The sequence below is a fragment of the Microcaecilia unicolor genome, chromosome 1, assembly GCF_901765095.1.
Source record: "Microcaecilia unicolor chromosome 1, aMicUni1.1, whole genome shotgun sequence".
Lineage (NCBI taxonomy): Eukaryota > Metazoa > Chordata > Amphibia > Gymnophiona > Siphonopidae > Microcaecilia > Microcaecilia unicolor.
Window position 1 is genome coordinate 480,743,822 of NC_044031.1, and position 18,918 is coordinate 480,762,739.

The 18,918-nt window shown below is 46.3% G+C and overlaps 1 protein-coding gene across 2 annotated transcripts in view; it reads right to left on the reverse strand.

The window, feature by feature from the left end:
- The window catches only part of LOC115477217 (ras-related protein Rab-10-like), a 133,176-nt gene that overhangs the window by 38,280 nt on the left and 75,978 nt on the right, over nucleotides 1-18,918 (reverse strand). For both annotated transcript variants that reach the window (XM_030213948.1, XM_030213940.1), the window contains exon 3: nucleotides 11,460-11,598. In XM_030213948.1, the coding sequence (XP_030069808.1) occupies nucleotides 11,460-11,598 (139 nt within the window). The remainder of the gene's footprint in view (nucleotides 1-11,459; nucleotides 11,599-18,918) is intronic.

The following is an 18,918-nucleotide window of genomic DNA, read 5'->3' on the forward strand; positions in this document are numbered from 1 at the left end:
GAGGGCTTTCAAACTCCAAGGAATACCTGTCACAAATGAACTGGTGAACCCACTGATCTGAAGTAATCTGGGTCCAGCTCTGGTAAAATCTTAACTGGGCCTCTATCACCCTGTCCGCACTCTTAGGCTTGTCCTCTATTAACTACAGAATCTTAGTGTCCTCTAGGCCATGCACAAACTTATCTAGCTCCTCTCCAAACAACATGAACCTTCAAAGCAAAGTGTACAGAGCTTAGACTTAGAGGCCAAATTGGCTGCTCAATGTCAAGGCCACATCGGCTGTTCAACATAGAAGCCACAAGGCTCTGCGGGCTGCCACTGAGAGTACCATATTCTTAGCTGAAGCCCTCAGCAGATCATACAAATCAGGAAGGACAAGCCCCATTTCCAACTTTGCCACATCCCACCTCTGTGATTAATGCTCTCCGGTCCGTGAGAGGAGAATCTAGAATCCTTTTCTCTCATCTAAAGCATGCCCTAGCCACTACAGAGGCCTGTAGTGCTAATGTAAATACTTCAAAGCTCTGCATCAATAAGGTCTCCATCCTTCTGTCCTGACGATCCTTTAGGGCTAAGGCACCATCCACCAATATGGTGGTCTTAGTAACTGCTGCAACCTCAGCATCGAATGCTGGAGGGCAAAACAAATCTCTTGTCATCCACAAGAATTGGGTACAATTTTCCCATTGTTCTCAAACACAGCAGAGTGCATTCTGTGGCTTCCATTCCGCATGAAACATATCCCAAATATCCTGATTCATATGAAAAGGATTTGGGGGAGGTTAATGAATTATCAAAGGGTCTAACTTCTTGGCCATGACCTCTGCGGCCACATCATCCTCAAAATTAAGTACAGCAGTGACGTGAGCAATCAACTCTGGTAGCTCCTCAAAAGGAAAATAAATTGATCTACCAAGGGGTCCTCCTCTTCAAGATCCCTGTCAGCTTGCTCCTCCTTCTCTAATCCAAATAATCCTCTTCATAAAACCCCAGTTCCAAGTCCTCTTACTCCTCAGCTCAGTCCACCCAAGGCCATTTTGCCAGGGCCGGGGCCTGCACCTCACCTGGAGAACCTCCTCTACCGGGCCTCCCCACTTACCAGGCTCTGTAGAGCGACCAGAAAATTCTGGAAGAAAATCAACTCCTCCTACCTGTTTTTTGTCACCAGCAGTTGCAAGACCCGAGGAAGAAATCTCTGAAGATTAACACAGGAGATCAATAAGCCGGGCCAAATCCAAAATGGTGGTGGTTCCTGCTAAAGTTGGGACCACCGCTGAAGGCCCTGCTATAGCTAATTCCTCCATCCCAGCCTCCTGCACCTGTCCCGCTGCCAGAGTGGAAGCCAAACCTTGCAATGAGGAAGACTTTGGATCCCTGCAAAGCTGATAAGCAGCACCGTGCGTCTCACCTCCCCACCGCCCACACATGCGACAGTGCTTCACCCAAACCACGCTCATGGCTCCAGTACCTCACAGGCAGTGTGGGGATCAAGGCAGCTCAGAATGGTAAACACACCATCCTAGAAAAAATTCTGAACTGCAAAGCTCCAGTACAGCTGCCTCAAATCACAGCACTCTCAACCTGAAGGATGAGAGACTGTTTTTTTTCCCACATAAAAGTGCTAGGCAGCTTAAAGGGGAACAGGGGCACTCAAAGCACCCAGAAACCAACTGGGGCCGAGGCACAAGCAGATCTCCCCTCCAAGGAGAGTGGCTGGGAGAGGGGATGGGGGCCCAGCCTTCCAGGTGTAACACCCCAAGGGGAAAGAAGAGGCCCCCCACAGATCAACACCCCCAACAGCAATGGGCTAGAGGCAAAGGGACTCCTCTACTAACAGCTAGAAACATAAGAACTAAATACCTAGGAAATAAAAGAAATCAAAATTCCCTCCTTGGGCCTAGCAGGCTGGCTCAGACTGCATTGGCTTCACATCCACCATCTACTGGGAGACTGCGTTTTGTTTAGGGGTGCTCCACAGGGGCAATTACGTTCTCCATTGTTATTTAACTAATACTGGGACCCATTAGTCAAATTCCAAGATGATACAGTTGATTTTTTTTTCCCATGAAAGAAAATCAGGTGAATGCTCTGATGGATGTGAATGTCAAATTTGACAATTTGTATGAGTGGTTGTGTGTTCATGATTTGCTGCTGAATGTTAGTAAGTCTACACTCTGGCAAGTTCAGTGAATTGACTACTATCCTCTCAACATCCAAACCATGAGGATCAGGGACTGGAGATCAGGATACAGTAGGGATCCTCTGTCCCAAGTAATGACAGTTGGGAAACACTGTAGGAGTATTTACCTGAGATCTCACCTTTGCTGGTCTTGGCCTATACAGTCATTCTGTTATAACAATATGGATTTTACAGCTTGTGGCGTGTATGCATCAGCAACCATCAGAAACCTGCTTTGTTACAAAAAGGAAAATCACTGCTGAGCATACCATGAAGACTTCATCCAAGGACATATTACTTGTTGCAAACTAGCCCAGTTATCTCCTGGGAAGATTGGAGGAGAGAGACACGTCTCCAGGAATATGGGATCAGACAGGGAGGTTTGCATGCCATCGATAACAGTTTTGTGGCTACAACAAAGGCTCTCTTCATGACCATGAAGCTGGCTGGACATTATTACACCGGCTGTGATTGGTCCACAGGTATCATCTGACCCATAGATGCCAAAATGTTGGACTGAAGAAGAGGAAGAGAGGAGAGAGGACCAGAAGACTGGCAGGAGGATAGAAGGCTCGGAAAGAGCATGAGACTGATTTCCTAAACACCAGTGAACTGCATACCTTGTAACAAACTCACAAGGTTAGCTCAGCTACAATATACGGCCTTACCTAATGACTGTGTCATCTGCATCCAGAATACAGATCTCGGACTTATTCCTGGACAGAGAGACTTGCTGAGGCTTCAGCTTGAGTCTCAGAGGAGGAATCCGCTTCTTTACCATTGGAAGTCTGCCACAGATGGAAAGGTGAGATAACAGGATATACTACCTATGGTTATGGGGATAATAAGTCCTTGGCTTTTGTCTGAGACAGATGGGCTTTATGTCATGACTTATGGTTTGTGAATTTCGCATAAGACATGTGGTGTAAATTCTCATAATAATCATTAGGCTATCAGTATTGTGATTGGTTGTATAATCACTCATTTAGTTAGTCCATTAGGATAATCATATATCATTATCTAGATTTTGGTGATAATCTATTTTTATAGCAAGTTATTTTGTATTTTGCTTGGCATTTTGCTTCAGAACTATTTATATATATATATTTCTTTACCTAATAAATAATATAACATAACATAGTAACATAGTAGATGACTGTAGAAAAAGACCTGCACGGTCCATCTAGTCTGCCCAACAAGATAAACTCATATGTGCTACTTCTTGTGTATATCTTACCTTGATTTGTATCTGCCATTTTCAGGACACAGACCGTAGAAGTCTTGCCTAGAACTAGCCCCACCACCCAAACACCAGCAGCTAATAAATAAATATATATTCCATCTGTGGCATTGTTCCTTTTTCCAGCACAGCTAGCTTGCCATTGGGCCAAAGAGGTACGCTTCCCCTAGACACGAGTCCAGAATAATTGCTATTTAGTAGTGTTCTGTCAGCTAAGTGCCTCGGGATATATATATTAGGAGTTGTCCTCCTGGATATATATACCCCTACAACACTCCAAGGATATTTGAAGGGGAGCTACTACTACTACTACTTATCATTTCTAAAGCACTACTAGACGTATGCAGCACTGTACACTTGAACATGAAGAGACAGTCCCTGCTCGACAGAGCTTACAATCTAATTAGGACAGACAAACAGGACAAACAAGAGATAAGGGAATATTAAAGTGAGGATGCTAAAATAAGGGTTCTAAACAAGTGAATAAGGGTTAGGAATTAAAAGCAGCATCAAAAAGGTGGGCTTTTAGCTTAGATTTGAAGACGGCCAGAGATGGAGCTTGACGTACCGGCTCAGGAAGTCTATTCCAGGCATATGGTGCAGCAAGATAAAAGGAATGGAGTCTGGAGTTAGCAGTGGAGTAGATGGGTGCAGATGAGAGAGATTTACCCAGTGAAGGGAGTTCCCGGGGAGGAATGTAGGGAGAGATGAGAGTGCAGAGGTACTGAGGAGCTTCAGAGTGAATGCACTTAAAGGTCAATAAGAGGAGTTTGAACTGTATGCGGAAACGGATAGGAAGGCAGTGAAGTGACTTGAGGAGAGGGCTAATATGAGCATAACGACACTGGCAGAATATTAGTCGTGCAGCAGAATTTTGAACAGATTTAAGAGGAGAGAGATGGCTAAGTGGGAGACCTGTGAGAAGCAAGTTGCAATAGTCTAAGCGAGAGGTGATAAAGAGTGTGGATGAGGGTTCTGGTAGTGTGCTTAGAAAGGAAAGGGCGAATTTTAGTGATATTATAGAGAAAGAAACGACAGGTTTTAGCAGTCTGCTGAATATGTGCAGAGAAGGAGAGGGAGGAGTCGAAGATGACCTCAAGGTTACGAGCTGATGAGACAGGAAGGATGGGAGTGTGATCCACAGAAATAGAGAATGGGGGAGGAGGAGAGGTTAGTTTAGGGGGAAAGATAAGAAGCTCAGTCTTGGTCGTGTTTAGTTTCAGATGGCGCTGAGACATCCAGGCAGCAACGTCAGACAGGCAGGCTGATACTTTGGCCTGGATTTCGGCTGAGATTTCTAGTGTGCAGAGGTAGATCTGGGAGTCATCAGCGTAAAGATGATACTGAAAACCATGGGATGAGATCAGAGTACCAAGGGAAGAAGTATAGATGGAGAAAAGAAGAGGTCCCAGGATAGATCCCTGAGGTACATCAACTGACAGTAGGATAGAAGTAGAGGAGGATCCACTACAGTATACACTAAAGGTACGCTGGGAGAGATAAGAAGAAAATCAGGAAAGAACAAAGCCCTGAAATCCAAGTGAGGACAGCGTATCAAGGAGTAGGCTGTGTTCAACAGTGTCAAAAGCAGCAAATAGATCAAGAAGGATGAGGATAGAATAGAGACCTTTGGATCTGGCCAGGAACAGATCATTGTAGACTTTAGCAAGCGCTGTTTCAGTTAAACGAAGGGGGCGAAAGCCAGATTGAAGTGGATCAAGAACAGCTTGAGATGAAAGAAAGTCAAGGCAACGGTGGTGAACAGCACGTTCAAGTATCTTGGATAGGAAAGGGAGGAGGGAGATGGGGTGATAGTTGGAAGGACAGGTAGGGTGCAATGAAGGTTTTTTTAAGGAGCTCCAGAAGCAGTAAAAACTAGATCTGTTTCAGCTAATGGAGTGTGATAACAATCATGGTTCACAATCATGGTTCCTTGATCCTTCTCGAATTTCAGTAGTTTTTGCTATGAGAGGAGTAAAAGATACATGTACAGAAGACCATTTCCCCAATGGAGGAGAAAGACATCCAAGGTTAGCCTGCTGTGTGACCCTAGACTTTCTGTTTAACTGAGTATCAAAAAAGTTTATCATGAGCGTAACCCAACTCTCAAAAGATCTTCTAAAGATCACTCGTGTGGTTGCAGGTCCTGACTCTGCCTGTCTGCCAGACAACTGTCCTTCCGTGCCAGGTAGGTGGCCCTTTGCAACATCCCATGGGATATGGTCCATATCCACATCTTGACTACTTCCAGACACAGGAGGTGTGATCCTGTATTTCTCTACGTGTTGATGTAATACACTGCAACCTGATTGTTTGGATTGGAATAATCCAATTTCTGAAAGCTTTTAGAGCATTCCAGACTGTCTTAGCTCCAGGTGGTGTGTCTGGTGAAGTTCTTCCTGAGCAGACCACAGATCCTGAGTGTGGAGCCCATCTACAAGCACACCCCATCCCAGAGTTGGATGCATTCATCATCAAAGTCTTTTGAACTTGAGGAATTTGGAAGGGAATTCCTTTGGCTAGATTGGATTGAACTATCCACCAGGACAGAGACTCCTTGAGAGGATCTATGACAAAGATTACACCCTGCAGGTTCACTGTGGTCTGCGACTGTTGGGGAGACAAAATCCATTGAGCCGGCCTCAAATGGAGGTGTGTCATGGGAGTTACATGAACAGTAGAGGCCATAGATCTACCACTCTCAACATCTGACAAGTCAATACCTGATGACTGTCACACTTCTGTGACCAAGGAAATCAGCATGTTGACCTGCTGTTGCAAGAGGTATGACAAGCCTGAGTCATGTTTATCAGGGTTCTTCTGAACTCCAATCATTATGACAGGCTGAGGTGGAACTTGGAATGATTTATGATGAATCCTAGTAGCTCCAGAACCTGAATGATCATGCAAATTGATTCTTTTGCTCTTTCTTCTGATATGCTGCTCTTGAACAGCCAATCATTTAGTCAGGGAAACGTGCACTAATAGGTGTCATCTCTATTAGATGGTGCAAGAGAAGTACACAATACTGGAAGTGGTATTTCCCTACCCAAAATCTGAGATATTTCCTGTGATTTGAATGTATCTGAATATGGATATTTACATCCTTCAAGTCCAGACAGAATAGCCAATCTCTTTGTGATTAGGAAGTAACTGGAACAAGATCTGCCCTCTTTCCAATGGTGAATGGGATTGACAGTATTGGCCTGTAAGAAGATAGAGTGCTCCTGTAAGTAATTCCTGATGATGAGAGCTTAACTAATACTCTTGGTGGGAGTCTTTCCAATTATAGCCTGAGGTTGGGCCACTTTGTTGCATGGAAAACAATTCAACCTTCCTCCTACCAGCAGGTTGTCTGGGATGTTTACAAAGATTGAAGCTATGGCCTCTTGGAGTCAGTCAAAAGCTCATCCCTTGTTCTGATCGGGCTGCTGTCTGGGACCTTTGGGCCCACTGTTGTCCTGGGTGAAAGCGAGGTTCCTGAGCTGTCTGGCAGGAGCAGGGGGGGGGGGGGGTATACCTATGCTTGTGAAAGCAATAGAATCTCTGTTGCCCTCTGCTTAAATACCTCCTACATGATGACACCGAGCTGGGAGTGAGCATGGACCTAGAGAGACTTCATGGAGTTCAAGTACTGCTTGAAGATATTAACAGTCTCCTGCTGAATCTTCTTGACAAGAAAAGTCTGTCGGCTTTTCCTGCACTGTTGGCTTGAGGTCTGAGACCCAAGGTCTACAATCCTCATTGCAGAGACCCTGGACCCCATATTGAAAATATCATAGGTTGACCTGATCATGTATATTCCCACACACCCACTCCTTGGCTACTAGGTGATGCAACTCATCAGTCTTTTCTAGAGGAAGAGTATCCACAAACTCTTGCACAATGCGCACAATGTTCTATAAGTGAATGTTACTTAAGAGTTGATAAGAAGTTATGCAAGAGGCAAGCATAGCATTTTGAAATACCTTCTTCCCATTAGACTCTAAGGTCTTGGCCTCTCTTCTCGGGAGCACTGAGAAGTGAGTCTTATTTTATTTACATTTGTACCCCGCGTTTTCCCACTCATGGCAGGTTCAATGCGGCTTACATATACAGGTACTTATTTGTACCTGGGGCAATGGAGGGTTAAGTGACTTGCCCAGAGTCACAAGGAGCTGTGCCTGAAGTGGGAATCGAACTCAGTTCCTCAGGACCAGAGTTCACCACCCTAACCACTAGGCCACTCCCTCCTCATATTCTTGGCTCAATCAACCTTGTTTATTTGCTATATTTAGGGGGGGGGGGGGTCTCCCACATCTTCACCTGTACCAACTTCAGGATTCTGTGCACAGGCACTGTTATAGCTTCCTTTGGGGAATCAAACTCCAGACATCCAAAGCCTGTGCCCTGGGCTCATCCTCAGACTCCAACTCAAATGGAACAGATTTGGCCATATCCCTTACAAAATCAAAGAATAAGAGCTCCTCTGGGGGAGGTTTTCACCTCTCATATGTTGGGAAGGGATCTGAGGGAAGACCAAAGGACATTTCCTTTGAGAAAACCTCTAGTGCTTCCTTAAACACCCAGAAGCACTCAAAATCTGACTCATAAAATGTTCTCCCCTTGAGACAGAGTCTATGTATGCTTTGAACAATTGACCTCGGGGTCAGTCCTGGGGTGTCGAGGCACCGGGAACTTCCGACGCACTGGGGAAGCCTCTTGCCCCAAGGGCCGGAGATTGACACCAGTGCAGTGTGTACCAACCCTGATTTCCCTTGAGGCCTTGGTGTTGATGCACTACCTGCAGGCAGTGTGTGGACCTACTGAATGGGCTGAAGCACCTCAAGCCCCGGAACTAATGTCCTCGAGACCACAGCCTGTGGCATATCCTTCAGAGACACCAGGGGTTTATCAAGGCTAGGTCTCAGCTCCTCTGAGGCAGGTGTACACCATCCGATGGCATGGAGGGCAAGCTACCCTAATGTCAAGGGCACTTTGGGAGGCACTGGTGACATTAGTACCTCAAAGCTCTCAGTGTCATTTTTTTGAGGGGGAGAGATCTTGATGCTTCTTGGCCTCTGCCAGACGCACTGTACTGGCATCTCTACGCATTGAAGAGGATGAATCTTTCCTGCTCGGGGGGGGGGGGGGGGGGGGGGTTAAATTAGAGTATGCTCGAGCCTGACCATCTCTACTGACACAATGTCGAGGAAGCTCAAGACCCTCTTTGATTTCAATGCATTCCCAATGTCCGATACAGCTCTGAGAGCTATGGAGACTGATGCTTCCTATGCTGATATGATAGAATTAACTTCTTGGTACCAAAAATCCTTTTGTGTTGCATTTCAGAATTTCTGATGTCTCTCCCCGACATTTATAAACAGAGTTTACAAGAAGAGAAATCACGATCGGGTGTCAGACACTGCAGGTTCCAATTATGAGCATCTGTGACGGACATGTCTCTGTTACACAAGGTACACTTCCTGAAACTACTGGGAGATTTCTGCTAGGATATGTTGGGAAAAATAGCCACAACAAAATCGAACAACTCAATTTTGAAATAACAGTCACGTGGCTGGTTGTCCAAGACCTAAGAGGGCCAAGTGGGTTGCAGAAAATAAAAAAAATTTAGTAAATGCCAAAAACCTGGGAAAGAGCCTCCATGCAGCAATGGCAGAAATTACAAACTCACAGGAGACAAATTCTGAGAAAAATGTGAAGCGAACTGACAATAGGACTGTGAAGTAGAGAATGACAAAAGGACAGAGTTTGTCCCCGTCCCCACAGGTTCTGTCTCTGTCCCCACCCCATCCTCGCAGATTCTGTCTCCATCCCCACAAGTTCTGTTCTCATCTGCAGAAGCCTTGAACACTTATGATTTTATATTTAAATCTTTTATTAAAGTATAAAAAGAAACAATATGCTGTGCAACTATTTATAAATCACAAATAGAAAACAATAATAACAATGAGCAACTGTAATAACCCCCTACTACCGCCACACTCTACCCTTCCAGCCCCAACAATAGCTGACTTCTACTACCTCAAGGAATCCTAATCTATCCTGTTAAAATGTCCAGGGGTACAAAATACAGTGGCGCTCCTGGGGGGGGGGGGGGGGGGGGGGGGCGGTGGGTGCGGTCCGCCCTGGGTGCACACCGCTGGGGGGGTGCCACGCGCCTGTTGGCGCCGCTTGTTCCGTGCTCCCTCTGCCCCGGAACAGGTCCTGTTCTGGGGCAGAGGGAGCATGGAACGAGCGAAGCTGACAGGCGTGCGGCACCCCTCCCCCCTCAGCAGGTAAAGATGCACCCGGGGGGGGGTCGTTTCGCCGGGGGAGGTGTCGTTTCGCCGGGGGAGGGGGGTGCATCGGCGATCCGCCCCGGGTGTCAGCCGCCCTAGGAACGCCACTGACAAAATACAACCCGTTATGTATGCCCTAGCAGGGGAGAAATATCCCCTATGAAGCACTGTTATGATTTTTTAATCTGTGGATGAATAAGCCATCAACAACCTCAGGATTCAGTCTAGCTCCCCTGTCTTCCGCAGTCCTTCCTCCAATAGAAGATGTCTTCTTAGATGTGCTGGTAGCAGGAATGTACAGGATCCCCATGCAAATTTTGCTAGTTGTGGCCAGCATGTTTGCTTATTTTTCCAAAAAATCAAAATATTGTTGTCTGCATCACTCAAACATAAATAACAGTCCAGTTCATTAACAGGCTTCAAAGCAGAAAATGACACAGGGACAAAGTTTGTCCCTGTTCCAATGGGCTCTGTCCCCATCCCTGCCCTGTCCCCACAGGATCTGTCCTCACCCCAGACCAATGGGGTGGCCTATGGTAGCAGCTTCTGGGTGAGGCAACAAGCAGCTGCAGTCAAAGACCCCAAAAGCCATACAACCTCAGCAAACCATCAGCATTTACTTTTAATGACAACAGAAACATGATCAGCTTTAAAATAGCTACTTATCTAGGTAAATGGTTTTTGAAAATTGCTCTCATTGTGTGCGTGTGTATAGTATCATAGTAGATGACGGCCGAAAAAGACCTGCACGGTCCATCCAGTCTACCCAACAAGATAAACTCATATGTGCTACTTTCTGTGTATACCTTACAATGATTTGTATCTGTCATTGCCAGGGCACAGACCGTAGAAGTCTGCCAAGCACTACCCCCGCCTCCCAACCACCAGCCCCGCCTCCCACCACTGGCTCTGCCACCCAATCTCGGCTAAGATTCTGAGGATCCATTCCTTCTGAACAGGATTCCTCTATGTTTATCCCACGCATGTTTGAACTCCGTTACCGTTTTCATCTCCACCACCTCCCGTGGGAGGGCATTCTATATATGTGTGTATCTATATCTAAACACACACACACACACACATACATATATATAATATATATACATATATACAAAAAACACTATGAGAGCAATTTTCAAAAGCCATTTACCTAGGTAAGTAGCTATTTGAAAATTGATCATGTTTCTCTTCTTATTAAAAGTAAATGGTGATGGTCTGTTGAGGTTGTGTGGCTTTTGAGGTCTTTAGTGCAGCTGCTCGTTGCCTCTCCCAGAGGCGGCTACCATAGGCTGCCCCCTAATGGTTAACCCAGTCTGAATATCATTTTCCCCTTAAGATCAGTGTCATGAAATAATACAAGTTGGCAAAAAAACAAACAAAGGAAAACAACTTCCACAATAACCAGTCAAGCAAAAAGAGTGGAAGGCACCTGACAAAGTCCAAGATAAAGCAGAATGTTTAGTTTATTTCTTCAAAAAGACATCGCCAACTTATTTTGGCAAATCACTTCTTTGTGCATTTCAGATTTGCATATTGTCTGCTAGTATCTCACATTTTTTCTAGGGGTCTGCAGTTCTAATGTTGGTGCAAGTTGTACATGTCCCCTGATGAAGGCATTTCATGCAGAAACATGGCCTGTGTTGGGATTTTTTTGTCAAGTGCATCATGTATGCTGCATGTGAAGACTGATTGTGAATACTTTTATTTGGTCTGAAGAAATAAACTGTCATAATAGAAGTTGGAATCATAAATGACTTACCTTCAGAATATCTTTCATCCAGTATTCTATATTTTTAAAGCTGTCTGAATTTGTGATGTCATAGACAAGAACAAACCCTTGTGCTCCACGAAAGTAACTTACACTAAGTGTATGGAATCGCTCTTGTCCTGCAGTATCCCTGAAATAAATGGAATGAAACCAGTATGAACCGTGAATATGGGAAAATTGTTCTTGAGCCCAAGAACACAATTTGCCTGGAAGCACTTCAGTATAGCGAAGATATTTACCTGTAGCAGGTATTCTCTGAGGACAGCAGCTTCATATTCTTACAAGTGGGTAGATGCTGATATGAGTCACCTGGTCCGGCAGTTATGCCAAAGTAAAAAAGTCAGAGGTTTGCGAAGCATGAGCTGTGCACCACTGCGTATACGTGAGTGCCTTCCCGCCCGCTGCGAGAACGTGGTCATCTCAATTTAATTTAAAAGCAAAAACAAATAAAAATAAAATAATGAAAGACACAACTTCAAGGGGAGGTGGGCAGGATTGTGAGAATATGAAGCCTGCTGTCTTAGGAGAATACCTGCTATAGGTAAGTATTTTTGCTTTCTCAAGGACAAACAGGCTTCAATCGTCTCACAAGTGTGGAATCACTAACATTCAGGGTCACCGAAAACAACAAACATTGGTCAATTAGGCCTCACAACGGCGAGGACATTACACAGATTAACCTAAAACTATATCCAATCTGAATGAGAGTGCAGACAGGAACAGAATAAATCAGGCCTAGGAGGGTGGAGTTGGATTCTAGACCCCAAAGAGATTCTGCAACACTGACTGCCCAAACCAACTGTCACATCAAGTATCCTGCTCAAGGCAGTAGTGAGATGTAAATGTGTGGACTGAAGGCCACGTCGCAGCCTTGCAAATTTCTTCAATGGAGGCTGACTTCAGGTGGGCTACCGACTCAGCCATGGCTCTGACATTATGAGCCGTGACATGATCCTCCAAGGCCAGCCAAGCATGGGCATAAGTGAAGGAAATGCAATCTGCCAGCCAAAGAGAAATGGTGCGTTTCCCAATGGCGACTCCCACCCTGCTGGGATCAAAAGAAACAAAAAGCTGGGCGGACTGTCTGTGGGGCCTTGGCCGGTCTATGTAGTAGGCCAATGCTCTCTTGCAATCCAAAGTGTGCAAGCTGCTTTTGCCATAATGGGCATGAGGTCGAGGAAAGAAATTTGGCAATACAATTGACTGATTCAGATGGAACTCTGACACCACTTTCAGCAGGAACGTAAGGTGAATGCGGAGGACTACTCTATTGTGATGAACCTTAATATTAGGTGCATCCACCACTAAGGCCTGAGCTCATTGACCCCACGAGCTGAAGTATAACAGCCACCAAGAAAACGACCTTTCAGGTCAAGTACTTCAGATGGCAGGAATTCAGTGGCTCAAAATGAACATTCGTCACCTGGGTGAGAACAATGTTGAGATTCCATGACACTGGTGAAGGTTTGACAGGGGGCTTTGACAAAAGTAAGCCTCTCGTGAAGCAAACAAGGCTGTCCAGAGATGGGCTTACCTTCTACACAATGATGATAAGCAATAATTGCACTAAGGTGAACCCTTATGGAGTTGGTCTTCAGACCAGATTCTGATAAGTGTAGAAAGTAGTCAAAGCAGGGTCTGTGTAGGACAAATAAGAGGATCTAGGGCCTTACTCTCACAGCAGACGGCAAACCTCTTCTCCATGAAAGAATAACACCTCTTAGTGGAATCTTTCCTGGAAGCCAGCAAGACTCTGGAGACACCCTCTGAAAGATCCAAGGAAGCGAATTCTAGGCTCTTAACATACAAACTGTAAGAGCCAGAGATTGGAGGTTGGGATGCAGAAGAGACCCCTCATTATGAGCGACGAGGGTCAGAAAACACTCCAGTCTCCACGGTTCTTTGGCGGATAATTCCAGAAGAAGAGGAAGCCAAATCTGCCACGGCAAGTACAGCACTATCAAAATCATGGATCTGCGGTCTTGCTTGAGTTTCAACAAAGTTTTTCCTACTAGAGGTACTGGAAGATAACCATATAGGAGACCTGTCCCCCAATTCAGAAGGAAGGCATCTGATGTTAATCTGCTGTGGGCCTGAAGCCTGGAACAGAACTGAGGGACCTTGTGGTTTACCTGAATTGCAAAAAGATCCACCGACGGGGTGCCCCATGCTCGGAATGTCTTGTGGGTTGTGCCCCTGTGAAGAGACCACTCATGTGGTTGCATTATTCTGCTCAGCCTGTCGGCCAAGGCGTTGTTTGCGCCCGCCAGATGTGGCTCAAAAGAACATGTTGTGCTGGCGAGCCCAATGCCACATCCGGACAGCTTCCTGACACAGAGGGCATGATCCGGAGCCCAACTGCTTGTTGGTGTCATACATTGCAACCTGATTGTCTGTTTGAACGAGTATAATTTGATGGGACACTGATCTCTTAAAGCCTTTAGAGCACTCCAGAATGCTCAGAGCTCCAGGAGGTTGATCTGAAGATTTGTTTCATGGGGGGACCAAGTTCCTTGAGTGTGAAGCCCATCTACATGAGCTCCCCATCCCAGGAGAGATGTATCCGTTGTTAGCACTTTTTGTGACTGAGGAATCTGGAATGGAAGTCCCAAAGTCAAATTGGATCACTGTCCACCACTGAAGAGTGCGAACAAGCTCCAGGGACACTTGGACGACATCCTCCAGACTACCCATGGCTTGATACCACCAAGAAGCCAGGGTCCATTGAGCTGATCTCATGTGAACATGTGTCATGGGTGTAACATACACTGTGGAAGCCATGTGGCCCAGCAATCTCAACATCTGCCAAGCTGTGACCTGCCGAGAGGCATGAACCTTGGATGCCGACAAAACAAGATTGTCTGCTCTGGCTTTCAGGAGGTAGGCTTGAACCTTCTGTGTGTTTAGCAGGGCTCCTATGAACTCCAATCGCTGGAAAGGGTGTAGATAGGACTTGGGGTAGTATAAAACGAACCCTAGTACCTCTAGCAACCGAATAGTCATCCGTATGGACTCCTGAGCACTGTCCTCTGAGGTGCTCTTCGCCGGCCAGTCGTCGAGATAAGGGAACATATGGACTCCCAGTCTGCGTAGCGAAGACCCTGGGAGCTTACGTAAGGCCAAAATACAACACGCGGTACCGAAAGTGACGTGTTCCCAGCCAAAATCGAAGATACTTCTGGTGGGCAGGAAGTATTGGGATATGAGTATATGCATCCTTCAAGTCCAGAGAGCATAGCCAATTGGTTTTCTGACTCTTTGGGAGAAAGGTGCCCAGGAAAACCATCCTGAACTTTTCTCGGACTAGAAATTTGTTCAGGATCCTTAGGTCTAGGATGGGACGCATTCCCCCTGTCTTTTTCTGCACAAGGAAGTACCTGGAACAGAATCACCACCCTTTTTCGACCGCATTGGCCTTCAGAAGGGTGGAGAGTTCCTCTTCAAGCACCTGCCTGTGCTAAGAGCTGAATGAATGAGCTCTCGGCAGGCAATTTGGGGGTTTGGAATGCCAATTGAGGATGTATTGGAGATGGACTATTTGAAGAATCCACTGGTCAGAGGTTATAAGAAGCCACCTTTGGAGAAAAAATTCCAGCCTCTCCTCGACCAGCAAGTCATCCAGAACAGATACTTTTACTGCGGCTATGATCTGCTGGAGCCAATCAAAAACTCGCCCCTTGCTTTGACTGTGGAGCAGCAGGGGCCTTAGGCGAACACTATTGACGAAAACGAGCGCGCTGGGGCTGAGCCTGAGCAGGCTGACGAGTTGGAGTGTACCTATGCCTACAATAGTAGAAGGGAGCGCGCCCTGACTTGCCAAAAAACCTCCTAGATGAGGAGGTGGATGCAGAAGGCGCCCGGCGGGAGAGAGAAGAGATAGTATCAATGTGTTTTTTAATTTGGTCTGTGACCCCCTCAACCTTCTCTCCAAGAAGATTATCCCCCTGGCAAGGAGCATCCGCCAACCTTTGCTGAACAGAATGTTCCAAGTCAGAAACACGCATGAGAGTCTGTGCATTGCTATACTTTGAGCAGAGATCCTGGATGCCACATAAAAAGTGTTGTAAGTGCCCGTTCTCGCAGTGGGCGGGAAGGCACTTGCACAAGTACAGTGGAGTGCGGCTCACGCTTCGCAAAGCTCTGACTTTTAAAATTTGGCATAAATGCCAGACCGGGGACGTGGATTGGCATGTACCCACTTGTGAGAATATGCAAGCCTGCTTATCCTCAGAGAATATTAAAACCTCCAATAGTAAAACTCTTAGAAGAACACTGGCCACCTATCAAAACAACTTAGTCACAGAAACACGTAAAATTATATCCTAAAAGAAAAAGTACTGTGCTATACGGTGAAATTATGTCCCACCTGATAACTTCCTTTCCTTTAGTCGGCCGCACCGTTCTGAATAAGTGGATGTTATCCCCTCCCACAAGCAGATGGAGATAGAGAAAATCTGATCTTTTCCAGTGAAACCACTGGTATAACCTGCTGATAATCAGTGAAAAACTCCAGTATGCCTCTGCCAAAGCGGAACAAAAGATCTTATCTTATCCGATAATTTTCTTTCCTTCAGTCGCAGCAGATGAATCTAGAGATGTGGGTTGTGACTATCTACCAGCAGGTGGAAATAGAGAGCATTGAACTGAACTCTGTCTTATTGGACGGGTTGCTCCTGGGACATTCAGTATTACTCGAAACAAAGCATAGGAGCAAAACTGAGAACGTATCTCCTTCCTCACAGACTCCCCCCACCCCCGAAAAAAACATCCATGCAAACATTAGTCTGTAAATGAGTAAACGAACATAGCTGAATTAAAAATGCTGCAGCAACAACCTCTCCAGACAGCAGTCTACAACCAGAACACACATCGACCAGCTCAGGGTGGGACACTGGATTCATCTGCTGCAACTAAAGGATTGAAAACTATCAAGCAAGACAAAATATTTCGGACCTTACTGTCAGCAGCAGATGAATCCAGAGACATGTGGGATGTAGCAAAGCTGTACCTAAATAGGGGGGAAGCCAAAACTCCCGCAGCCAGCACAGACGCCCCAAACACCGCCTCCGCATGAGCCGCCACATCCACACAATAATGTTTGTCGAAAGTATGTGCAGAAGCCCAAGTGGCCGCTCTACAAATCTCTTCAAAAGCAACCACCCGCCACTCCAACCAGGACGTCGCCAGCCTCCAAATAGAATGAGCGCGAAGGCCTGCCGGTGGCATGCACCCCGCCAGGACATAAGCCAAGGAGATAGCCTCCTTAACCCAATGGGCAATTGTCACCTTGGAAGCCACCTCACCTTTGTGCAAAAAAATGATCCAAATGACAGAAATCATTTGTAGCAGCCAAATACTGCATGAGAAAGAAGCTATAAATATGGCCACAAACCTTTATGTAAGGAGAGTAAATAAAAACAAGAGAAAAAGGAAACCGATATGGTTCTTCAAGCAAGTGGCTGAGAAAATAAAGGCTAAAGAGTTGGCGTGAAATACAGAAAAACTCAAGAAGAGGAACACGGAGAGGAATACCGGATGAAACTGAAAGAAGCCAAGAGATACGTCTGGCGAAAGCGCAAGCGGAAGAACAAATGGCTAGAAATGAAAGAGGGGCGACAAAAATTTCTTCAGGTATATTAGTTAAAGGAGGAAGACTTAAAAATGGAATTGTTAGACTGAAAGATGCTGCGAATCGCTATGTGGATAATGATGAAGGAAAAGCAAATTTGCTAAACAAATACTTTTGTTCTGTTTTCACTGAAGAAAATCCTGGAGAAGGACCATGATTGACTGGCAAAGTACATATGAGAATGGAGTGGATATAGCACAGTTCACGGAAGCGATTGTGTATGAACAACTTGAAAATCTAAAGGAGGACAAAGCCATGGGACCAGACGGGATCCACCCCAGGATACTGAGGGCACTCAGAGAGGTTCTGGCAGGTCCTCTTAAAAGATTTGTTTAATAAATCCTTGGAGACGGGAGAGGTTCTGTGGGATTGGAGAACAGCAGATGTGGTCCCTCTTCACAAAAGTGGTGATAGGGAAGAAGCTGGAAACCACAGGCCGGTAAGCCTCACTTTGGTTATTGGAAACGTAACGGAAGCGATGCTGAAGGAAAGGATAGTGAATTTCATGGAAGCCAATAAGATGAAAGGACTGCTTCAGCTGGTACCTGGGCCTCTGAGAAAAGCTCAGGCAGCCCGGCTAATATTTTTTACTGTCTCAATTTAAGCAAAGCTTGGACTGCCCGACCTTCCTGGAAGAACGGGGCTTGTCCTCTGGCAGGCGCTGAGAGGAGTCCCCAAAATCATCTCCAAAGAGAAGCTTGCCCCTAAATGGCAGCTTAACTAACCACTGCTTGGAAGCCACATCTGCCGCCCAGTGGTGCAACCAAACTTGGCACACTACTACTGCCAGGAACATCTGGTCGATGACCGAACCAGGTCATACAAGGCATCCGCAAAATAGGCCAGATTGGTTTCCACATCCAGAAACTCTGAGGGGGGCTGCACCAGTCTCCACTAAGGCATCCACTGCCTGCTGCACCCAGGACAGACAAGCTCGGGCCACATAAGAGCTGCATACTGCCACCCGCAGGGCTAGGGCCAAGATCTCAAAAAGAAATCTTCAAGGTGGACTCCAGCTTGAGGTCCTGGACATCCTTGAGCACCATGCCCCCGTCAACTGGCAACGTAGTCTTCTTCATAACCGCCGCTACCAAGGAATCTATCTTAGGTAACGTCAAGCGATCCAGCTCTTCCTGCGCTATAGGATAGAGATGAGACCACCCGAAGGCTAGCATCTGGAGTATCCCACTAAGCTGAAATTAGCTCCTGCATAGTCTAGTGCACCGGGAAGGCTTTTGGTGGCCTGCAGGTATTAGCCATCTTAGGATTAGAAGCTGCCGAAGCTGGCACCTCTGGGGCCGAATATTTAACTCCTGCAAGGCTTCAGAGATAAATGCCGGCAGTTCCTTCTTATGGAACACCCGGACTGCGGTGGGATCATCCGATTCCTCTGCCAGAACTTTCCCCTTCTCCAGGTCTTCTAACCTGCACGAGGACAGAAAGGGAGCAGCCAAATCCCCCTCTGAGGGGGCAGGGGACAGAGGGGCAGGAGACCCCAGATTCGATCCTGCCTTTTGCTCCCAAAAGCAAGGTGCACAGGCTGAGACCTGAATGAGGACCCAGGAAATCCCAGCATAGCCTCAGATCCCGACTGTGCCCTTTTTAACAAATAAGCTCTATGCAAGAGCAAAACAAACTTGGGGGACAATGGAACATCCCCCTCTCCCTCCCTCTGGACCCTCCGGGTGGGCACCACACCACCCCAGAAGCTGCTTAGTGTCCTGCCTCTGTTGCTGGAAGCGGTAAAACACTCCCCAACACCGCAGTGTCAGAACCGCAGATATTCAACGTGGCCACCAAAACCACGCTGGCCAGAGGGGA